Source organism: Ctenopharyngodon idella, chromosome 12, assembly GCF_019924925.1.
Source record: "Ctenopharyngodon idella isolate HZGC_01 chromosome 12, HZGC01, whole genome shotgun sequence".
Lineage (NCBI taxonomy): Eukaryota > Metazoa > Chordata > Actinopteri > Cypriniformes > Xenocyprididae > Ctenopharyngodon > Ctenopharyngodon idella.
Window position 1 is genome coordinate 7,046,888 of NC_067231.1, and position 22,910 is coordinate 7,069,797.

General features: G+C 36.8%; 1 protein-coding gene across 5 annotated transcripts; it reads left to right on the plus strand.

The window, feature by feature from the left end:
• Positions 1 to 663: 663 nt before the first annotated feature.
• Positions 664 to 22,668, plus strand: eef2k (eukaryotic elongation factor 2 kinase). 5 transcript variants are annotated; one of them, XM_051914796.1, is made up of 19 exons: positions 665 to 1,128; positions 1,481 to 1,765; positions 3,070 to 3,126; positions 4,527 to 4,627; positions 6,514 to 6,574; positions 6,725 to 6,762; positions 7,830 to 8,001; positions 8,147 to 8,296; positions 8,389 to 8,521; positions 9,885 to 10,012; positions 10,452 to 10,650; positions 13,467 to 13,522; positions 13,659 to 13,736; positions 15,266 to 15,322; positions 16,224 to 16,358; positions 17,997 to 18,185; positions 18,284 to 18,408; positions 21,605 to 21,783; positions 21,947 to 22,668. In XM_051914796.1, the coding sequence occupies exons 2-19, from the start codon at positions 1,508 to 1,510 to the stop codon at positions 22,054 to 22,056; spliced, it is 2,226 nt and encodes a 741-aa protein (XP_051770756.1). In that variant the 5' UTR covers positions 665 to 1,128; positions 1,481 to 1,507; the 3' UTR covers positions 22,057 to 22,668. The 5 variants fall into 5 exon arrangements, with proteins under 5 accessions (XP_051770759.1, XP_051770758.1, XP_051770756.1 ...); XM_051914797.1 differs by having other exon boundaries at positions 667 to 1,128; positions 10,455 to 10,650; XM_051914799.1 differs by lacking the exon at positions 15,266 to 15,322 and having other exon boundaries at positions 664 to 1,128.
• The last annotated feature ends 242 nt before the right edge of the window (positions 22,669 to 22,910 follow it).

Sequence of the window (22,910 nt, forward strand, 5' to 3'; positions counted from 1 at the left end):
TTTCATATATAACTACTTTAGCGTCAAGTAACGTACCTCAACATCATAATAAAATAAATGCAGTTTGATACAGGTGTTATTAAACAGAACGGGTCAGGGAGAATGTCGAATCGCTTTTAACAAATACAGGCCAGTCGTTAATTATTTTTATTTGTTAAACCGAATATATCATGTTCAACTTTTCAAAATACTGAATCCTTAAACAAGTCTTGGAACAACTGTTAGTGTCACATTTGACGATGCTGACACAGGCAATAAAAAGAAACCCAAGAACACGAAAATATCCGCTCGGTTTGCACACCACTTGAGTTGGATGGGCAGTTCTGTTCTTTTCACGGTGGCTACGTGCAGCTAGTCTTCACCAGTGTGGAGGCTTGCCCTCCCTCGCGAATGTACGATTCTACTATGGCGAAGAGTCCTCTCATTAATATTAATTACGTAACGCGACGTTCGCGTAGTACGAGTACGCCTACTTGATTTGATTCTGGAATGTGGCCACTTGAAGGCTTGGCTTATGAATATTAAATTTTCTTTACGTGTCCAGGAAACATTAGCATGAGTAAATTAATATTCATGAGCTTTGCCTTTGTCTTAGTAGAATTCGAAATATGCCACATCGATCGATTAACAACATGAGCTCCCATAAAAGGCCATGTGATTGACTGTCATACGACTGGCTCTCTCACGGAATAATATTTTGAAGCTATGCAAACTGTTTTATGTTTTTAAATGTATATTTGTTTAGCTTTTATACATTTAAACACCTAACATTTCTCTGAATGAAATGAACTTACAACAACATGAATGTATTTTTGTTAAAGCCCACTAGAGGGCTAAATATGCGGTTTTGTCGTTGTCCTGAGCTATGCGGGGTTGGAGGAATCAACACAAGGGAACATTTGCTCGCAGGCCAAGGCACGTAGTACACATTTCTGCAGAGGCACAGCAAACCTGTCACTGTCCAGTGTGCTCGAGACACAACCGCAGCTGAAGCTTCCGTCCAAACGCGCAATTCACTGTTGAGTTAGCTTCCCTTTCTGAAAGTGTGTGAAGACTTATTCGCGATAATATCTGTTTCCTGATTTCGTTATGTCTTCAATCTAGAGGTTTTATTCATTCTAACGTAAGGTATGTGACATGCACTTTTTCTTATTCTTGTGCTCTGTAGTGGTACTACCTTAGTGCTGTTATGTTTTGTTGCTATTACTTAGTTATTATGCAACAAATTCATTTTTTATAGCTTTAAATTACGTGGTAAGTTGAAGGTTTTAAAGTGCTTCTGCCATTGCAACGACAATTTGACGGGTCATTGGAATGCGTGAGCAGGAACAGGTTTATCTCAGACTAAGATTAGCCAATACCTTCATCTATCAACTTGTTCTTGATCATTCGTTTCTCAGCTCATTTAAAAAAGTGTTTGCACTGTGTCTTTAAATGCATCTGGTAATGTAGTATTTAACACTAACGTGCTTGTTTGTAGTTTTGGTGCACAACACAGTGGGACATCATGGCTGAGGAGGAGCTCATGTTTAGCATGGAGGAGGTGAGCAGTTCCCGGGATGGACCTAGGAATGGATGTACTAAGAGTAGAATATGTTTTGAAGATTCTAATGCAAGTGATGATGATGATGATGATGACCTCCGCATCTGCCCCATCACTGACGACCCTATAAGTCCAACCAAAGGCTTCTGTGACTACCCAAAGAACCTAGTTCGCAACCAGCAGCTTTCTAATTCATTGCCCAAAAACTTGTTTACATACAAGGTGAGTCTTATTCATTTAATATGCCGTTGTAACACATTTAAACAATAAATTGCAAGAGGCTATACTTGATTTTGAACACAGTTATATATGTATATACAATACAGCACAACTTTGAATGTCTTACTTTTATTAAACTGTTACTACATAATAAAAATATTAAGGGCACAACCTAATTTTATTAAGCAAATTCATTAAGTAGCATCTTTCCTGGAAAAATATTGTTCCTGGCATGTAAACAAAGGCTATTTTTGGAACAGCATAGTTGCCATACTATTTATACTTTTTGTGTAGTTTACATGGACACTGTAATTTTGCTAAGTAAGACATATTTTGTTGATTCTGGAACAACATTCCTGTCTGAAAATTTAGTCCTAACCCTATCCTTACCCCTAAACCTAAACCTACCCATAGCTTTTCCCTAAATCAGAGCGAAATGATAGGTGAATAACTCTGATATAGAAACACCTAACCCTGGTTGTAAGCCAAATCTTGACATAAATTGTAAACTTGTCCCTGAAATCTGATTGGTTGATTGGAATGTTGTTCCAGGATCAACAAAGATGTCGATCCAGGAACATGTTGTGCTTGATAAAATCACGTTCACCTAGTTTACAGTGAGTACATGATCGTCTACATATTTGTAAAAACGTGCAGTATACTGCATGTACTGTGTCCCACAAGTAGTAGTTTGACACAAAATTAGATCAAATTTTTATAATACATGTTTTTAATTCTGAATTACACATGTTAGTAAGTAATACGGTAATGTGACAACAGTGTAGCATAGTTAAGTTTAAAACATTCATCATTGGATAATGCATGCTGTTTCACATACTGTTTCAGTGGGTCCTGTGCAGTGATATACACAGTTCACATCATAGCGGCTGTTATTACATCGAGTATGACTGTAATGCTGTATTGACCTATCATTATCCATAACTTTAACTATTCATTTCATACGGGTATTTTGGGGGTAATCCAAGAACATTCTTATCTTGTCCGTGTCCACTTACACAGTGACCTCCCTATAATGGTAGAAGAGATTGTCTGTACCACTGGTGAACAAAAATTTTGTTACTAGTAGTAGTAAACTAATGCACAGTATGCAAAAACTGTTTCCCCCATCTCTGTGACATGCTCACTTCCATATATGGAGTTTGAGGTCTCGAGCTCATAGTAAGAGCCTGGTGATTTAACTTCCTTAACCTCATGTACTGTAAATCATACTGTAAATATGTCAGATTGCATCAATACTAATATATTTTGTGTTTAAACAAGTGGGTTTGTCTATTCCTCCAATTTAGAACAAAAATGACAATGAGCAGGACGTCAGGTTTGGCTCTTTAACTGAGAAAGGCCGGGTATGTTAAATACAAGTTTCTATTTCTACCCTTCACATTTTCTGTTTCTTTCCCCCATCTAGCCTGGCACCAAGCCTGGAATGCATGCTTTTCCAATATCTCTCCTATCGCCTTTTTTCTTTATACTCCTTCTAAAAAGAATGATATCTGTTAGGGATGCAAAGAATGCTTGTCTTATACAGACAATACTATTTTTCTGCTTCCATCATCTTTCACCATTTTTGAATCCAACACCCACATCTCAAAATCCAATCAACAAATGATACATAGAACCAAGTACCTGCCCTACATGTTTTCTTTTTCGATAATTGTTACACTCAGAAGTACATCACTGTAAGGAAAAAAAGATCTGTTGCTACTTCCATTTTATCACAACTTTAAGCTCCCGTTTAGAATTTTACAGGCAAAAAACTGTTTATAATGTATAGCAGAGATGGTACTTTTTAGTGCTCATTTATTCTAGCATAGTATAAGACTTCAGTATTGAAAATTTAATATAAATTATCAGCTTCAAATATCACACTGTTGCCATTTAAAAACACAGCAATGTTAATATACAGTTAAAGTTATTTGTTCATGATACTATTGAATTCCTACTCAAATATAGTATGTAAGGTTAGTTATCAGTGGTAGTTCTGTACTCTTTAGTACATGTCTATGTCTCCGTGATGTCTTGTGACACATGGGTAACGTTTCCATACTTAAGGGGTTCCCTGTAAAGAAGAGCCCACATTTTCCTAGTGTCTGACGTATATATTTGTACTCACTGTGACCTTTCAAAAGGAAATAAATAATGGGTTGAATATATTCGGCCACATGATCTAGGTTTACTGGTTATTTTGGGATATTGTGTGTCCGACACACGGAAGGTTTACTTCACTGGTGATGACACTAGGATCACGTTGAGACTTTTACTGTATAGTAGTACAATATGCTAGCTCTCTTACAGTTGTTACTCAGAATTTACATTCTTTTATAAAATATATAAAATAGGTTTATAAAATAACCAAGCCTGGTGTCTACTCCTGACAAATGCTTTGTGGGATCACAGAACAGCGACTGTGTTATTGGAGTATCAAGAAATGTAACAATTCTGATTCCTAAAGGGTGCAAGATGTCATTTAAAAATGATTTTCTGATGGTATTTCTTTTTTTACTAGGGTCCCTTACTTAATGCCTACTACATTACACTTTCAGCACTGATTCAAACTTTTCTTTGTCTTTTTATTCCTGCATGTCCTTTATTGTAGCATACCTCTTTTCCTCCTGTACTTACCTTCTTCTCTCGATCATTGTTTTGTGCTCGCACACATCCATAATATATAGAGTGGATCTTCAGCGTTCAATCCATACAGCTAGATGTGTAAGTATTTCAAACAATTTCAATTTCTCTTACTCAGGCTACGTGGAAACATGCTATTCAGAAAGCCAAAGCCATGCCAGATCCTTGGGCTGAGTTCCATCTGGAGGAAATCGAGACAGAGCGCTGTACTCGATACAGGTGAGTGATTTTGAGGCCCTTTGAATGGTTAACCTACTGTTCAAAGAGTGGAGGTTTGAATCCAACAAAAGGCAACACATGAGCAGTGTTGGGGAAACTGGTTGGAATCTGTAGACAGCCAAGCTACAGAAAATTGAATTTTTTGAAAAATTAGTGTAATTGAATGAAGCTACTAAAAGGGTTAAAACATTCCAAACCCATAAGACTTTTGTTTATCTTCAAAACACAAATGAAGGTATTTCTGTTGATCCATTAAAAGTCCATGAAACCGAAACTTTGAGGGTTCAAAAGTTTCTAAGGAGATTGTTAAAGTATTCCATATAAATTAAGCAATTTAATCTAAGTCTTTTGAAGAGACACGATAGCTTTAAATGATGAACAGATTTAATTTAGGCTTTTTTTCCCACATATAAACATTGATTAACAGACATCCATAGAGCATTTCAAATATGGTAAATGTAGTTCAACCATACTTGCAAGTATGTTATATTCATTCGTGTTTTGAAGATAAATGTCCTATCTTGTTAAATTTTCAACTACTATGTAAATACATATAAAATAAATATGAAATAAATATAATTTTTTTTAAAGGGGACCAATAATGCCCCTTTTACAGAATGTAATATAAGTCTCTGGTGTCCCCAGAATGTGTCTGTGAAGTTTCAGCTCAAAATACCCCACAGATCATTTATTATAGCTTGTCAAATTTGCCCCTATTTGGGTGTGAGCAAAAACATGCAGTTTTTGGTGTTTCTAAATGGGTAGTTTATTTATTTATGTTGTTGCTGTGGAGTTGATTCAACTCATAGACTTGCATGTGCCGTCATGTTAATCTTTTGTGCAAATCCAGCTTTGAATTGATCCTCATTTGTGAAGCAGTCCAGCGTAAAATGACGGCATGGCAACAACACTCTACTACAACAACTCTTCCTCTTCTCTAATGCAGCCCAACATGGGCTCGCCCCCTTTGTTGCATGTTCCTGGGGGCAGGGTATGGTTTATGTAAATTTTCAGGGTTAGTGATGTCACTACCCCGGGAAGAAGCTCGTTGTAGTCCCTACCTGCCGTTTGTTGTAGTCCTTTATTGTAGTCCTTAATAAAGTAACAGTTTCAGTTATAGAGACAGAAACAAAAAATTCACGAAAAACTTATTTTGAAAACACCTGAACTACTCTCATGCTACTGAAAAATGTAAAGTTCATAACATCTCTATTTTTAATGAGTGATTCCCCAACACTCCACATGAGATTGACCCTTGTGCCCCATCATCACTGAACCTTCGGTTTCCTCCTGCTACCAGTCCTGAGTTTACCACTGTGCCACACCACAGACCTCTGACACAAGTCTAAATCAATCTCAGATGATTTCATGACATTTGCCATTGCATGTTAAATAAGAGCACTGTAAGTAATGTCAGATAGACGCAGACTCAAGGGGTCTGCTCGCAGTTTCAGGCTCTAATTTTAAACATTTGTAACTTCACACCTCTAAAATATCCCTTGACCTCCAACCAATGGTTGTGTGTGCCATTAAACAACTGTGTCTGATGGGTTGGTCTATGTGGTACAGAGTGTTCTGGGCCACAGAAAAAAACAGCACACATTTACCTGTGTAAATACTGGGTGTGTGCATTTAGGACCGTGCCTATCATGCAGTATTTGCTGTATTAACTCTTTCACTAACTGTCCCAAAGAAGAAGAAAAATCACTTAATCATATTTTACAAATATTATCTTCGTAATATAGATGATACATTTTTTTATGGTAAAATGCATTTACATTTACACCTCCAAGTAGCTCTTAGCCACGTAGTTTGAAGGGAAAGGGAATTTAAAGCTATATTTAAAGTGATTTACATTGGTGTAAACTTGTATTCTTGCTCTTTAGATACAATGCGGTTACTGGTGAATGGGCAAAAGATGACATATTTATCAAGATCTCCTCTCAGGTACTTTGGCACCATCATACACTTGTTTTCTTTATGAGCTTGAAGTTGCAGTTCTGTGTGATAGTAACACCAACATAAATATGCAAATTTGCAAATACTGATTATTATGTATTCTCTTGGATTATTAATTGGGATATATTTCTTTTACAGCCATTTGGAAAAGGAGCCATGAGAGAATGCTTCAGATCGTGAGTCAAGCAAATATGTTGAATATATATATACCCTAGACTAGGTAAATATTACTGTTTTGTTAATGAATATTGGAATAGAAGTAAAAATTGTGCTTTAGGTTTTATGTTTGAAACACTTTTTTTCTTGATTTACCACAAGTACCATGTTTTTACCATGCCTCAGAGACAACACTATTTTTTCAAGTGGCTAACATAGCATAATCAGAGAGAGCTTTTTCCATCATACAATATATTTTTAAATTAATTGCATGTCATTTAGCAACACAAGTCATCCAGTTTTTATTAATATGACATTCTAAAATGGATCTAGATACTGCAAAGTGCAACAAGTCTCTTAAACTAGCCACCGAGCGAACGCACAGAGCAACGTTATAACTTTCAGCACACTCAAATGTAATTAGTATGATTGTTTTAACCATGTAAAACAGCGCTGCGTTACCCCACATATGCAATGAAAAGAGCGAAAGCGGCCGACTGCAACATAAGCATAATAAAAGCTCCGCTGGACTCCCACGACTCTCTGACCACTGTGCTTTATACCACAGTAACTTTAATAAAACTTTAATACATTAGCTCATCCATGAACATGATTTATGCCCGAGTCTGTTAGATTGCTTTCCATGGAGGTGAAGATGACAACTCCCATGATTCCACGCTTGTTCACGGCGTCATCAAGCTACACCTTTGTTTTGAATAAGCGACCTCTAGTGGCTAAAATTACATATTGTGCCTTTAAATTTTGTTTCTTTTTAAAATAAGGTGGTTATTTATATTATAGGTTATTTATTTTGTTTGTGTTCTGATCTCAGAAAAGTTAATGTAATGTTTGGTGTCGCTGCAGCACACCTTATGTGCAAGCTTGAGCACTTAATTTATATTTTGAATGCTCATTATTATGGTTTAGTATTTCTCCCCCGTCTAATCGACTAATGGCTTAAATGAACGACTAATAGTCGACTAGTAAATTCTTTATTCGGGGGGCAGCCCTAAATTTAATACTCTCATCTCTTGTTTTAAAATGGATTTTTGTTGACCTGTAGCTTTCTATTCCCTTTCGTTCACAGGAAGAAGTTATCAAACTTTTCCCACAGCAACAACTGGAAATCAGCCTCAAACTACGTGGCTAAGCGCTACATGGAGACTGTGGACAGAGAAGTTTACTTTGAGGATGTGAGGTTACAAATGGAGGCTAAATTATGGGGTGAGGAGTTCAATCGCCACAGGCCTCCCAAACAGGTACTTCTTTGGTGGATGTAGTTTATTATGATCATAAAACATTGCCACATTTTTGTGTAAACCAGGTTTGATCACTCAAAATGGGTTTGAAAAATCATACCAGATATAAATTATGTGCTTCTTTAATGTATCCCATCATTATTAGGTTGACATCATGCAGATGTGTGTTGTTGAAATGACTAGTCGCCCTGGGAGCCCTTTGTTTCACCTGGAACACTACATTGAGGGGAAGTATACAAAGTACAACTCCAACTCTGGTTTTGTGAGGGACGATAACATACGGCTTACACCCCAGGTATATTGTCAAGGATGTATGAAATCTGAATTTGTTGTCCCAGTGAAATGATGTGTGATTATTTATTGGCAATGATGTTTTTGTGGCTTTAGGCATTTAGTCATTTCACATTTGAGCGCTCTGGACACCAGCTGATAGTGGTGGACATTCAAGGTGTTGGGGACCTTTATACAGACCCTCAGATCCACACTGAGAAGGGGACTGACTTTGGAGATGGCAACCTGGGTATTTATCAATATCCTGCATTTTTTCTCCCTATAAACTTGAAGACTTCTTATAAATTTGATTTGTCTTAAACATGAGTAGTGTAAGCATGAGGAACATTTTAGTGATGTACTGTACTGAAATGTTGTTGACACGATGTTGAGCCGGCATTGTGCATATATCCTGAAAAGGAACTCGGTGCAATGCTTGTGCTGACTGGCACATTGCCAAAGTGGGCTCACAGAAAAGCTGGCTCTCTAAGAAGGCGATCGTGAATTTGGGATGTGGTCGATGTTAAAATGTGTTATTAAAAACAATAAGCAGTGAAAAAGAACTCAATGCGGTGCATGCACTGACTGACACACAGTAATATGTCAAAATGCCCATCGTGTGGATTATTCATGTAAACACAGTCGGTTATGTCTCGAGTAAAAGTAAACAGTTGGGTGTAAACTGGATGCGTATCAGTATAATGGATCCGTGCGTTTGGTCTTAAAGTGACAGCAGCCTAATATACCTACCTGCTGCTCTGTCATTAATGTAAATCAAATAAAAGTGAAAATAACGTACTGCTCTTGACTGAATAACTTTTTTTTTAGCTTTAATACGAATAAATTTATATTTAATTCATACAGTGAAGACTATGCAATATTTTATTTTTTACATTTGATTTATTCAATTTCTGTTCTAATTCTAACTACATATTAAATAAACTTATTGTACCTGAAAAACTTAATTTGTTTGATTCATATTTTTGTTATATTGTATTTGTCCTATTGTTTGTAATTTCCTGACATTTGCTACAGACAATTTGCTACAGAAATGAGATAAAATAACACAAAATAACCATATTGTGGTATATCGTTATCGTAAATTAAGAATTTAGGTCATATCGTCCACCCCTTTTTGACAGTATTGATATCAATTTTTAATCGATCTTCACTTTGATGAACCGAGATCTTTTAGTCTATGCTGTTTTTAATACACAAATCATTATTTGTAGTGCACCTACCATCCAATAATCAAAATAAGCTTTGTGCTTTTTTTACTTTTTATATAAAAAACAAATTCTCAGCTTTAAGAAAATAACTCTAAAGAGGAGCATTTTGCTAAATATATGCACTATACTACACATTCATTATATTTTTACTTAACCTGTGCCTTCATTATTTAATGTTTGAATAAATCTCTCATCAAAACAATGTTTGTTTTTTAACAAAGAATTTGAGTAGAAACATTATTTATATTATTAAAAATTGATATAAAACTGCTTTTTTAATCTGTGCATTTTAAATATTATGGTTTTTAACTTTCTGTAAAAAATTTGTTTCTTTGCATCACTAGTAATTGTTGTTATATGTGTATGTGTGTGTGTGTGTTCCAGGTGTGCGTGGCATGGCTCTTTTCTTCCACTCTCACCTGTGTAATAAGATCTGCAGGAGTATGAGCCTCACTCGCTTTGACCTGTCCCCTTCTGAATATGCACAGCTGGACTGCACCAACAAATTGCTGGTTTGTACAAGATCCTTCTGTAAGCTCTAAACGTAACCTGGGTTCAACAGTTGGATTGCCTGGGGTTAGTGCGAGAAGTTTTGGCCAGTTGATGGAACCTTCCAATATGGACGGTGCTATATTTATATGCTGTAAATCGTAAATCGTTTCCGGGTTTTGGATGACAAAAATACATCATTCCTGCTGATGTGTCGATCTATCCCTTATTCCATGTTTAATGAAACATGCTATACTAAAATATTATACTTTGGTTCTGATAGTTAATTTAAAAAGTTGGGTGTTTTTGTGGTGTGGCCAGTGAAAATATCACTGGAACTGCTGAAATAAAATTCTTATCACTTAGTCTGAGAATTCACAAACTGTTGCAATTGGTTATGCATTTGGATAATTTAAACTCACATTTCTGAAAGTTTTCTAAATGAATTCATTTTTTTCTTAGCAGAATTCAGCTCAGACTGTCCTCCGTGGATGTGAAGAGCAGTGTGGTTCCCCCAGGGTGCGGACAACCTCTCTCGGCCACATGCCTGTTCTCCTGTCCCGGCTCTCTGAGACTTCCTCAGTTGATGAAAACAGCGAAACAGACTCGATTCCCTGTTCTCCACTTAGTATGGGTGTCTCTGCAGGCCGATCACCCATGGGTAATACTATACTAACCCAGTACTATGTGTGACTGCACTTACAGTATCTCACAAAAGTGAGTACACCTCTCACATTTCAGCAACCATTTTATTATATATTCTCAAGGGACAATACTATAGAAATGAAAATTGGATATACTTTAGAGTAGTCAATGTGCTGCTTGTATAGCAGTATAGATTTACTGTCCTCTAAAAATAAGTCAACATACAGCCATTATTGTCTAAATAACTTGCAACAAAAGTGAGTACACCCTAAGTGAACATGTCAAAACTGTGCCCAAAGTGTCAATATTTTGTGTGAGCACCATTGTTATCTAGCACTACCTTAATCCTTCTGGGCATGGAATTCACCAGAGCTGCACAGGTTGTTGCTGGGATCCTCTTCCACTCCTCCATAATGACATCACAGAGCTGCTGGATGTTAGACACATGGCGCTTCTCCACCTTCCGCTTGATGATGCCCCACAGGTGCTCAATAGGGTTCAGGTCTGGAGACATACTTGGCCACTCCATCGCCTTCAGCTTCCTCAGCAAGGCGGCTGTCATCTTGACGGTGTGTTTGGGGTAACTATCATGCCGTTCAGCCCAGTTTCTGAAGGGAGGGCATCATGTTCTGCTTCAGAATGTCGCAGTACATGTTGGAATCCATGTTCCCCTCAATGAAGCGCAGCTCCGCAGTACCAGCAGCAATCATGCAGCCCCAGACCATGATGCTACCACCACCATACTTGACTGTAGGCAAGACACAGTTTTCTTGGTACTCCTCACCAGGGCGTTGCCACACACGCTGGACACCATCTGAGCCAAACAATGGACATGGTTCCAGTAATTCATGCTCTTGGACAGGTTGTCTTCAGCAAACTGTTTGCGGGCTTTCTTGTGAGCCAGCTTCAGAAGAGGCTTCCTTCTGGGACGACAGCCATGCAAACCGACTTGTTGCAGTGTGCGGCGTATGGTCTGAGCACTGACAAGCTGACCTCCCGCTTCTGCAACCTCTAAAGCAATGCTGGCAGCACTCATGCGTCTGTTTTTTGAAGCCAGCTTCTGCACCTGATGCACAGCACGAGGACTCAACTTCTTTGATCAACCCTTGCGAGGCCTGTTCCGAGTGGAACCCGTCTTGAAAAACCATGTTTTCATGGTGTTACCGATCTTATCTAATTCTCAAATCCTCAGAGAGTTCTTTGCCATGAGGTGCCATGTTGAATATCCAGTGGTCAGTATGAGAGGATTGTACTCAAAGCGCCAAATTTAAACTGCTCTAATAACAAGATAAACAAATTTGTATAGTCCTGTCAAGCAGACAAAAACATGAACATGATGAATAGGACATGTGGCTTTGCATGGTTAAACGACGTACATCAGTTATCACTTAAGGTGCACTCACTTATTTTTATTGCCAGCTATTTAGACAATAATGGCTGTATGTTGAGTTATTTTTAGAGGACAGTAAATCTATATTGCTATACAAGCAGCACATTGACTACTCTAAAATATATCCAAGTTTCATTTCTATAGTATTGTCCCTTGAGAAGATATACTAAAATGGTTGCTGAAATGTGACGGGTGTACTCACTTTTGTGAGATACTGTAAATAGCCCACCTGAGTAATACCAAATCCCCCTTAAGAAAAGTCAGATCACTTTGGTGACAGATATTTTCTATGTAGGTAACAAGTGTTTAGTTGCAAGCTACTTGAATGGAGAAAAACTGAAATATCCAATACTGTTAGTTAAAATAATTTCAGTGTGTTACATTTGCCCTCAACTGAAGACAACAGACATAACAATGAATGAATCCTTGCATTTATAGGCGTTTTTTGAAGTACCTCATGCAATCAAAATTTATCAGCTGTCAGTATGTTGAAACCACCTGGAAACACTTTTTTAAATACATGTATTTAAAGTACTAGAAGTGCCTTCACTTGTTGTCAGCTGGCCGAGAACTGAAGTGGGCCTTTGAATGTCTGGTTGTGATGTTACTATAATTACCAATTCATTTCTATGAAGAAAATACTTAGTGGATTTAGCTATTTTTAGAGAGAAAAGTTGTTTAAACCTTTTAAATGTCTAAAAGTTATTGTGCGTTGTTGTGTTTGACACTTATAAAGCAAAAACCTATAAATATCTTTTTTTCGAGAGCAGTATGAATAAAAGAAAACTGCAATAAAAATAAGGGAGGCTTTAAATGTGTATGTCTGCAGCAGTGTGACTTATCTAAATATAACCACATTTATCAGAAATTTCCCTACAGAAATGACAATGAATGGGAAACTATGGTGGTTAGGGTTTGTTTTCCCTAAGGCTAAATTATGTCCCCCCCTAGAGAATGATGCACTGCTGACTGTATCTATGGCTTAGCTCATGAATATTAATTAGCTGGTGCTGATGTTGCTAAGTAACCTTCTTGGGCCAGTTTGCACTGACCTTTTATTGTTTTGATGAATATTATATGCACACATATCCTAATTTACATATATAAGGCTTTAGTAGAGTATACACAACTGTCATGTTGACAATTTAACATTATGATTGAAAAAGTATCGACAAAAGTGTTTATGCAATTAATATCAACTGCACCCTGATTGATAGCACTACATATTCTGTCCAGTTTAAACACATTTGTTTGTTAAGCTTTTCCTCAATTAATGTGCACAAATAAATCTGCAACATATCGAATATAAAGTTTGCTCTACTGTATGTCAGGTGCATTCTGTACAGCCTCAGCACTGCATATTTTGTTTTGAGACAAATGTACACTCAGTTTTATTAATTTCACCACCACTATTATGTCTCTCGATTTATGTTTCATAACAGGCTGGTCATTTATGAATGAAATGAATGAGACACATCGAGCCAACACAGATCAAAAGGTCAGTTTGTGAAGAAGAATATATCTACTGACAATGCTATTAAATTCAGTAATATTTTGTGGAAACTGATTTGATTTAATTTGCAAAGCTGATTTATACTATTTCTAAACTGATTAAATTGTACTTGCATTCACAGGACTCAGAGAATGGAGGAGACAGTGGTTACCCTAGTGAGAAACGCAGTGAAGGAGACTTAGTGGAACATCACAGCCAGGTACTGATTATCAGCTGGCAAGACAATGCAAATTCAGAATCTTACAAAGAAATATATTATATTATATTATATATTAGTGTTGTCAAAAATACTGATATTTCTATATGTATCGATACTGAATCGATATCTGAAGCGGTTCCAATAAGCCTTTTCTGCAGTATTGATACAACGATACCAGCTGAGAGGTCTCATTCTCTTCTCTCTGACGGCAAATTGACACACACCCACCTCCTGTCACTCACTCGTCTCATTCGCTCCGGTGGAATAGTGCTTGTATTGTGCATAATTTTAGTCATTCCCGCAGGTTTTGCGCTCAGACCACTAATCTGTCCGCTCTCGTGATGCCACCTCTCAAACACCTCATCAGTACCAAATTGACTTCTTTTTCATGGCTTTTTGCATTTAAATGGTGAAATACATACAAAATTATGTCAAAATGCCTTCTTGGCGAGTATTTAGGTGAACACAGTCAGTTTTGGAACGTAAATAGAGAAAACGCATGTTGTGTAACAATATATTATATCCGTGCATAAGCTCTTAAAGTGACAGCAGCCTAGTAAACTAGTAAAGTTTACTAGGCTGCTGTCTGTCATGTTAATCAAAGAACAAAAGACAAAGAGAAAATCACTCGCTGCTCTTGACTGAATAACTTTTGTAACTTGAATTGTAAGCATTAATCTGTATTTAATTTTTACAGTGAACTGTCCAGTGTTATTGATTACTTTCTTTTTTGTAGCATTTCTTACCCGAATACTGTTAGACCCACCTGAATATTTGTCTCTTTATTCTATTGTATTTATTTGTGCAATCATTTGAAATTTGTTTATTTGTTCTTATTTTATTACTGACGGTTTACTTGTCTTTTTTTGTAAATGTAGTTCAACGATTCAAATAAAGCCTCCCGGTGCTGTGTGTAAGCTATTACAACAAAATTACCCAAATTATCAAAAAATTATGAGAGATGATAATAACAAATTATATGTATGGTGGTATATATGGCAGTTTTCCCTGTGGTTTCGAAAATGGTATCGAATATTGATATTTGTCATGGTATCGTATCGAAGTTGGAAATTCCAGTATCATGACAACACTATTATATTATATTAATCACAACAGTATTTTTATCCGGCACAAAAGCAATGAGGGTTTTGGATTATTGTCAGCATTAAACATGAACAAATACAGAATATAATTAAACTGAAATTAAACTACTTTACAACTGTTGTTTTGTTTTTGTTTTTTAGATATAGATATTATATAGATAGATATAGATCTAACGATAATATAGATATTAAAAAAAAAAAAAGTTTAGTTTCATGCTACTGAGAAATGTAGCTAAAATTAGAAGCTTGTTTTCTTTAAAATTCTTGCTTGTTTACTTTGTTACTCCCAACAAAGCTTCCTTTCTATTTCATTATAAACTTGTTGTTGTGTGCTGTGCTTACGTGCAACATAAAACGCAGCAGTAATAAATTTTGGGCTCCTAAGATATGTGATAGTAGGTTTTTAATTCATTCATCATTATTTAGGGACGTCCCTTCTACAACAGACATTTCTCAGAATCGGATGAAGACAGTGTTCGTCGGGTAACTACAAAACTGTTGATAAAATCCCTATATCTAATCATGATAGTCACCCATCTCCCATTGATTCCTAATCTGTTTCCTTTTCATAGAACGTTGATTTAAAGTGGTGCTGTCTTGTAATCCACCTTTTATCTAAACCTCTAAACCTTTTCATCTCATTATTCTTCAATCTTAACTCCTTTATCTCATCTTACTTTTAACCTCCTCACAAGTGGCAAGCTCTCCTTTTCCGTACTGTAAATGCATATGCTGGGTTCCCACAATCATGGAAAACCTGTCACTGTCAGGGAATTTTAAAATTGTGATTTTTGAATGGCATGTAAAAGTCATGGAAATTTCTCTTGTTGTGCTCACAAAATATATCATTGAATAGCAGTTGCTGTTTGTGAGTGAAATTTCTATTAAAACAATATATAAAATAAATATAATAAAATTAAATAAAATAAAAAACATTCTGGAATGACTGGAGAAGTCATGGAAGCCAAAATATGTGGGAACCCTGCATGTGATTTCCTGCATGCATTGCTTTTTTTGAAATATTTGAAGATTTTAAGTGTTTATTTTTTGTGGTTTTCTAAGTCTCACAGATGTTAGTTCTGCTGAAGTGAAAGCAGTTACATCTAAAAACAGTTTGTTGAATGACAACTGTTTTTATTTACAATAAAGGAACACTTCACAAATCAGCTATGCGCTGTATTTGATATCACAGACCAGCGCTCTAAGCTATATGTTGTCCCTATACAAGGTCTATTTCTGACTTTGGTCTTGGCCAGTAATGGATAAAAAAGTGTGGATATATTTGAAATTTGGGCATGGGACAATTCAAGAAGTCAATCATGTTGTCATTTCTTGGCTCAGTTATTATTTTATAGATAATATGTATTTTTGTTGTGCCTCTCAGCTGACAGAAGAAAAATGGAGTTTTTACCATTCATCTCGCTCCCACATACACAGACCATCTTGTGTGGCAATGGAGGTGGAGAGACTTAATGCTATGCTTATTGAAAGGAAAATTGGCAAATCCATCCTTGGCAAGGTAAGAAACTGTGCAATGTGTTTACAAACCTGGTCTTGAAACTCACAAATACATTTTTCTGACTTAAAGGCATCATTTCAGCCTTGAAAGCTAGGGTAGACAATTTCAGAGAGGCTAGCAAGCTAGCTTTGAAAGCATAAGATCCCACCCTCCTTTCAGAGCACTCTCTGAAACACATGAACGAGTACAGCAGAGCAGAGTCTGCAAAGCGTCACGAGAGACGGCATTATATTACCTGAAGTCTCAAAGCACATAACATTACAATAATAATTAAGGTAAACAACTTAAAGAGCTAGATGTAGATTAGGTACAGAAATTGAATAAAGTAATCAAATGTAAAATAGCACTGCATAGTCTTCACTGTATAAATTAAATATAGATTAATCCTTATTAAAGTTATACAAGTTATTCAGTAGTTTTTTGCAGTGAGTCTGTTTGATTAACATTAAATACACAGACAGCAGCAGGTTCATTAGGCTGCTGTCACTTTAAGACTAATGCACTGATCCAATATACTGTTACACACACGTTTACTTTCTCAACTGTTAACATTCACTTAAAGGATTAGTCCACTTTCAAATAAAAATTTCCTAATAATTTACTCACCCCCATGTCATCCAAGATGTCTATGTCCTTCTTCAGTCGAAAAGAAATTGAGGTTTTTGATGGAAACATTCCAGGATTATTCTCCTTAAAGTGGACTTCAATGGTCTCCAAACGGTTGAAGGTAAAAATTACAGTTTCAGTGCAGCTTCAAAGGGCTTTAAACGATACCAGACGAGGAATAAGGGTCTTATCTAGCGAAACGATCGGCCATTTTCTAAAAAAATCAAAATGTATATGCTTTATAGGCACAAATAATCACATCACAAGTGCTTCCACCAGAACGCGATTCCGTATTCTTCAAAAAGCTTACACTGAATGTCCTACACCCTCCTTATTCAACTAACGGAACAAACGCGGCGCCAGTTCCGTTTTTTCCGTAAGTTGAATAGGGAAGGCGTCTGAAGGCCATTGAAGTCCACTATAGGGAGAATAATCCTGCAATGTTTTCATTAAAAACCTTAATTTCTTTTCGACTGAAGAAAGAAGGACATGGACATCTTGGATGACATGGGGGTGAGTAAATTATCAGGAAATTTTTATTTGAAAGTGAACTATTCCTTTAAGACATAATGACTTTTTGACCTAATTTTGTGTGAAATTGTTAATTTAAGTGCAAGACGTGAAAGAGAGCTCAATTCAGTATTCGCATGCTGTCAGACGCGGCTTTCTGGGTGCGCTTCGGATGTGGGTTGCATATGATTTACTCGCATTGTAGAGGGTTGGACAGTAGAACAAACCTCACTGGTTTTCGTGAGGCACATGCACTTTTGAGCTTCTGTGTTTACCATATTTGACGTCCTCTATGTATGTTTGTCATTATCGTTTATGTGTGAAAATATGGATTAGTTTTACGACACATTTATGACCTTTTTGGAAAGTTTTGTTTGTGTGGACTTTCAGTGGAGGGACAGAAACCTTTCATTAACATTATTTGTGTTTTGAAGATGAACAAAAGTCTTAAGGGTTTTAAACGAGATAAGGGTGAATAGATGACGACAGAATTTTCATTTTTGGGTGAACTGTCCCTTTAAGGTTCATCTGGCCATGGTCCGCTACCACGAGGCTGGGCGCTTCTGTGAGAAGGATGCCCCGTGGGACGAGATTTCTGCAATGTATCATCTGGAGAGGGCCGCCATGTGTGGGGAGCTCGAGGCTATAGTTGCCCTTGGCCAGTGTTATCTTCAGCTGCCACATCACATTCTACAAGAGATAGAATTAGAGGTGCTTTTTTTCAAATGGTCTCATGGTTGGTAACATATTGTTTTATCTCTCTGCCGTGCTTATGCTTCCTCTGTCATGTCTGTGTTGTTTCATCTCAGGCATCTGAGGAAAACAGCAAGAAGGGCTTCCACTTCCTGCTGCAGGCCGCTGAGGCAGGAGACCGGCAGAGTATGATTCTAGTGGCACGAGCATTCGACACGGGTCTGAAGCTCCCTTCTGATAGGTAAGAAATGCTTTAATTACATTTTATCTGTATAGACAAAAATGTGTTTAGACAGGGATCCTAGGCAGGAGGGGAAAGTATGGAATTTGATTTTATCCATTTCCAGGTCTGGACAAGTCAGAATATGAAAAAAGATTATGTTTCCAGACTGTTGCCTCTATTTAGTTGTCTAAAATATAAATTTGAGAATTTCTAAAAATAATTTGATCAAACAAGCAGAGTGTTTTTCAAGTTTAGTGATTGTTTCACATGACTCAATAAATTAAATTACATGCATATTTACATTACGCAAAACTGTTTGTCTTTACCATAAGTGAATCTCTTTTGAACGTCACTAAATGATTGAGCATTCAAACAACAGCAACAGATAAAGGGACTGTGCAATTATTTAAATCACACTGTACTTTGTTTTTATCAAACTAATATTTCAGAGGTAAATATATGCAGGTTAAGGTGTTTTAGGTTTCTTCCCTTTACGTATTTATGTTATCACTTTAAGAAAACAAATGCATTTGGTGAACATCATAAAAAAAAAAAAATTCATATTTACAGATTATTGTACTATATACTGAATATAAATCTGAAAATAATGTGAAATAATGGAGTTAGAGTAATAATGCCTGATAATTAAATTATTTCATCAGTAAATTTATAGTATAGCAAACAATATTATACTGGATAACACATCCTGCCATTATTTTGAAAATAATATTTTCCCCCAAAAAAAAAAAAAAAAAAAATATATATATATATATATATCTCACAGAAGTAAGTACACCCCTCACATTTTTGTAAATATTTTATTATATCTTTTTATGTGACAACACTGAAGAAATGACACTTGCTACAATGTAAAGTAGTGAGTGTACAGCTTGTATAAATTTGCTGTCCCCTCAAAATAACTCAGCACACAGCCATTAATGTCTAAACCGCTGGCCACAAAAGTGAGTACACCCCTAAGTGAAAATGTCCAAATTGGGCCCAATTAGCCATTTTCTCTCCCCGGTGTCATGTGACTCGTTAGTGTTACAAGGTCTCAGGTGTGAATGGGGAGCTGGTGTGTTAAATTTGGTGTTATCGCTCTCACTCTCTCATACTGGTCACTGGAAGTTCAACATGGCACCTCATGGCAAAGAACTCTCTGAGGATCTGAAAAAAAGAATTGTTGCTCTACATAAAGATGGCATAGGCTATAAGAAGATTGCCAAGGCCCTGAAACTGAGCTGCAGCATGGTGGCCAAGACCATACAGCTGTTTAACAGGACAGGATCCACTCAGAACAGGCCTCGCCATGGTCGACCAAAGAAGTTGAGTGCACATGCTCAGCGTCATATCCAGAGGTGGTGTTTGGGAAATAGACGTATGAGTGCTGCCAGCATTGCTGCAGAGGTTGAAGGGGTGGGGGGTCAGCCTATCAGTGGTCAGACCATACGCTGCACACTGCATCAAATTGGTCTGCATGGCTGATTTTGAAGGAGAGACGTTCTGAAATGGTCGTCAGTCAGCGTCATTCTGTTCTTGCGTGGATGTTAAAAAAGATTTCATTTTGCAGTAGGCTATAGCTAGTAAGCCAACAGTGTTCGTTTATGTAATTTTGGCATAGCCTATAGTTTTGAGGGACATGTTGTAGGCTATTTAATTTAGCCTATTTTTCTCTGTGATATTTAGCCTATTATTCTTTGTGACATTTTTTCTCTGACATTTTTAGGGTGTTGACAGCATCATAGACAAATAACAAATACAAATCTTGTATATGCAACATTTTACATTTGTTACCCCCAATCACTCTCTTTCTTTAGGGGAAGTTTAAACGCAAGATTCTGGAAATCCCGTCGGGTCGGGAAGAAAATCACTATATGTGGATAGCGTGTGAACACAGAGTGAATTTTAGGCAGGAGCGGGTGCGTGCGGAATAGAACCATTGCGGGAGCGGGACGAAAAAAACAGTCCCGTGCAGACCTCTACAAGAGGGTTAAGGCAGTGCTGGAAAATAATGGTGGCCACACAAAATATTGACACTTTGGGCCCAATTTGTACATTTTCACTTAGGGGTGTACTCACTTTTGTGGCCAGCGGTTTAGACATTAATGGCTGTGTGTTGAGTTATTTTGAGGGGACAGCAAATTTACACTGTTATACAAGCTGTACACTCACTACTTTACATTGTAGCAAAGTGTCATTTCTTCAGTGTTGTCACATGAAAAGATATAAAATATTTACAAAAATGTGAGGGGTGTACTCACTTCTGTGAGATACTGTATAAATATATAATATATACTGTGTATATATAATCAGTGACAATATTATTTTTGAAACGTATCTTATTATTAATTCAGATTAATATTAATATGAATTTAAAGTACACATTCAATGCTGCACATTGAACTTGAACTGGGGTTGGTATTCATTGGTTTGTATGAGCTACAGCACCTAGCTACCATATTCCAGCAGTTATTTGGCAACATAATAGCATACATAGTCAGAATGTTGTATTTTGAAACCATTTGTCACATGTTAAAGGGTTAGTTCACCCAAAAATGAAAATTCTGTCATTAATTACTCACCCTCATGTCGTTCCAAACCCGTAAGACCTTCATTCATCTTCGGAACACAAATTAAGATATTTTTGATGAAATCTAAAAAAAGGAACTAAAGACATCGTTAAAATAGTCCATGTGACTACAGTGGTTCAACCTTAATTTTATGAAGCATCCAGAATACTTTTTGTGCGCAAAAACAAAACAAAAATAACAACTTTATTCAACAATCTCTTCTCTTCCATGTCAGTCTCCTACGCAGTTGACGTAGTAACCACAGAGTAGTGCTTCAGTGTTTACGTCCGTATTCTCATTATTCTCAGTATTCTCATCGCTTCATAAAATTAAGGTTGAACCACTGCAGTCACGTGGACTATTTTAACAATGTCTTTAGTACCTTTCTGGGCCTTGACAGTAGTAATTAAATTGCTATCTATGGAGGAGTCAGAGAGCTCTTGGATTTCATCAAAAGATGAACAAAGGTCTTACGGGTTTGAAACGACATGAGGGTGAGTAATTAATGACAGAATTTTCATTTTTGGGTGAACTAACCCTTTAAATATCAAAAAAAAAAATCTAGAGAATTCTGGAAAAGTATAGAATTTTAAAAAACAGTAGGAACCCAGTTTAGAACTGAAACTTTTATTTTGAAAATGCAGGGCTATGGACTGGACACGCGCCGTGCACTGGTACGACTCTGCCCTTAAGATGATGGACTATGACGAGGGCGGAGAGTTTGATGGGATGCAGGATGAGCCACGCTACCTTCTGTTGGCACGATTGGCTGAGATGTACCAGGAGGGAGGGTTCAACCTAGATGCAGACCCCCAAAGAGCAGGTGAGTGTATCTCAGGCCACAGTGGTTCAGTACTTCAGATTTAACATCGGAAAATATTACAACAATAGAAGATTTTGGTCTCTAAATGTGTCATGAATTTGCTGTAATGTTGTAAATTGGAGTTGTATGCATGTAAGAGTTATGATGTCTTCAAATTTTGTAGGTGATCTTTTCACCGAGGCAGCTGATGCAGCTATGGAGGCAATGAAGGGCAGACTGGCCAATCAGTACTACATGAAAGCAGAGGAAGCATGGGCTATGATGGAAGAATGAAAGTGCTGATTTGCAAAAAACAAACAAAAAAACATGAAAATGCTTCATATTTTGCACCCAGCTCCTGTTTACATGCTGTTTTCAGTGGTCCATTTGACTTGATAATGTTGATCTTGGATCTGTTTTCTAATGAATGTGACGAGGGCATACGCTGATTCTAGATCAGTGATATACTGAGGTGCTAAATACGCATACTCTCTTGGTTAATTTTTCATTAAGAATAGTTGGACAGTGTCTGCAGCCTGTTCTGCCTGCTTCGTGGGAATTTGGGATATGTGCATTACCTGCCAGTGATTTTGTTCTTTTTTCTAAAAGGCCAACTGGATGTTTTCTTTATAAACCTATTGTGACTGTTAAAAAAGGGCATCACTGATGATTTGACATACTTCTGTAAAATTCATTTACTAGTATTGTTAAATCTGACGTGGAAGGATTTTAAGCATTAAAAGTTATTGCTGAGTTTTAACCTCAGCAATAACTTTTAATCACTGATACTGTCAAAAACAACTTTCAGAATTCACCATAATGAAGGAGTGTACCAGTGTGTGTAATCCTTTTTGCTGTTTTTTAATGAGTACTAGATTAAATAATAAAAATAATTTTTAAAAAGTACGTCTCATTTCACATATGCCTGTTTAACTAGCCAGAAATATGATCTGTTGTCTTTTAAATTCATACCAAGATGTCACTGCAGATAAATTAATGGTAGGATATAATAAAGTATGTGATATAAGATGGAATTTCTGGCAAGGACATCCATCAGATCCAGCTCTTCACTGCACGGCTCAAAGATAAACTCAGAAATAATTATAGTAATTTGAAGTGTGAGCAATTAGCAGTTATAAATTATGATA

Excerpts from the sequence above, each read along its gene's own strand:
- eef2k (XM_051914796.1), top strand. The coding sequence starts at position 1,508 with ATGGCTGAGGAGGAGCTCATGTTTAGCATGGAGGAGGTGAGCAGTTCC. Across the intron at positions 13,737-15,265 it reads TAGTGGAACATCACAGCCAG|GGACGTCCCTTCTACAACAG; the intron begins GTACTGATTATC and ends ATCATTATTTAG. Across the intron at positions 18,186-18,283 it reads TACAAGAGATAGAATTAGAG|GCATCTGAGGAAAACAGCAA; the intron begins GTGCTTTTTTTC and ends GTTTCATCTCAG.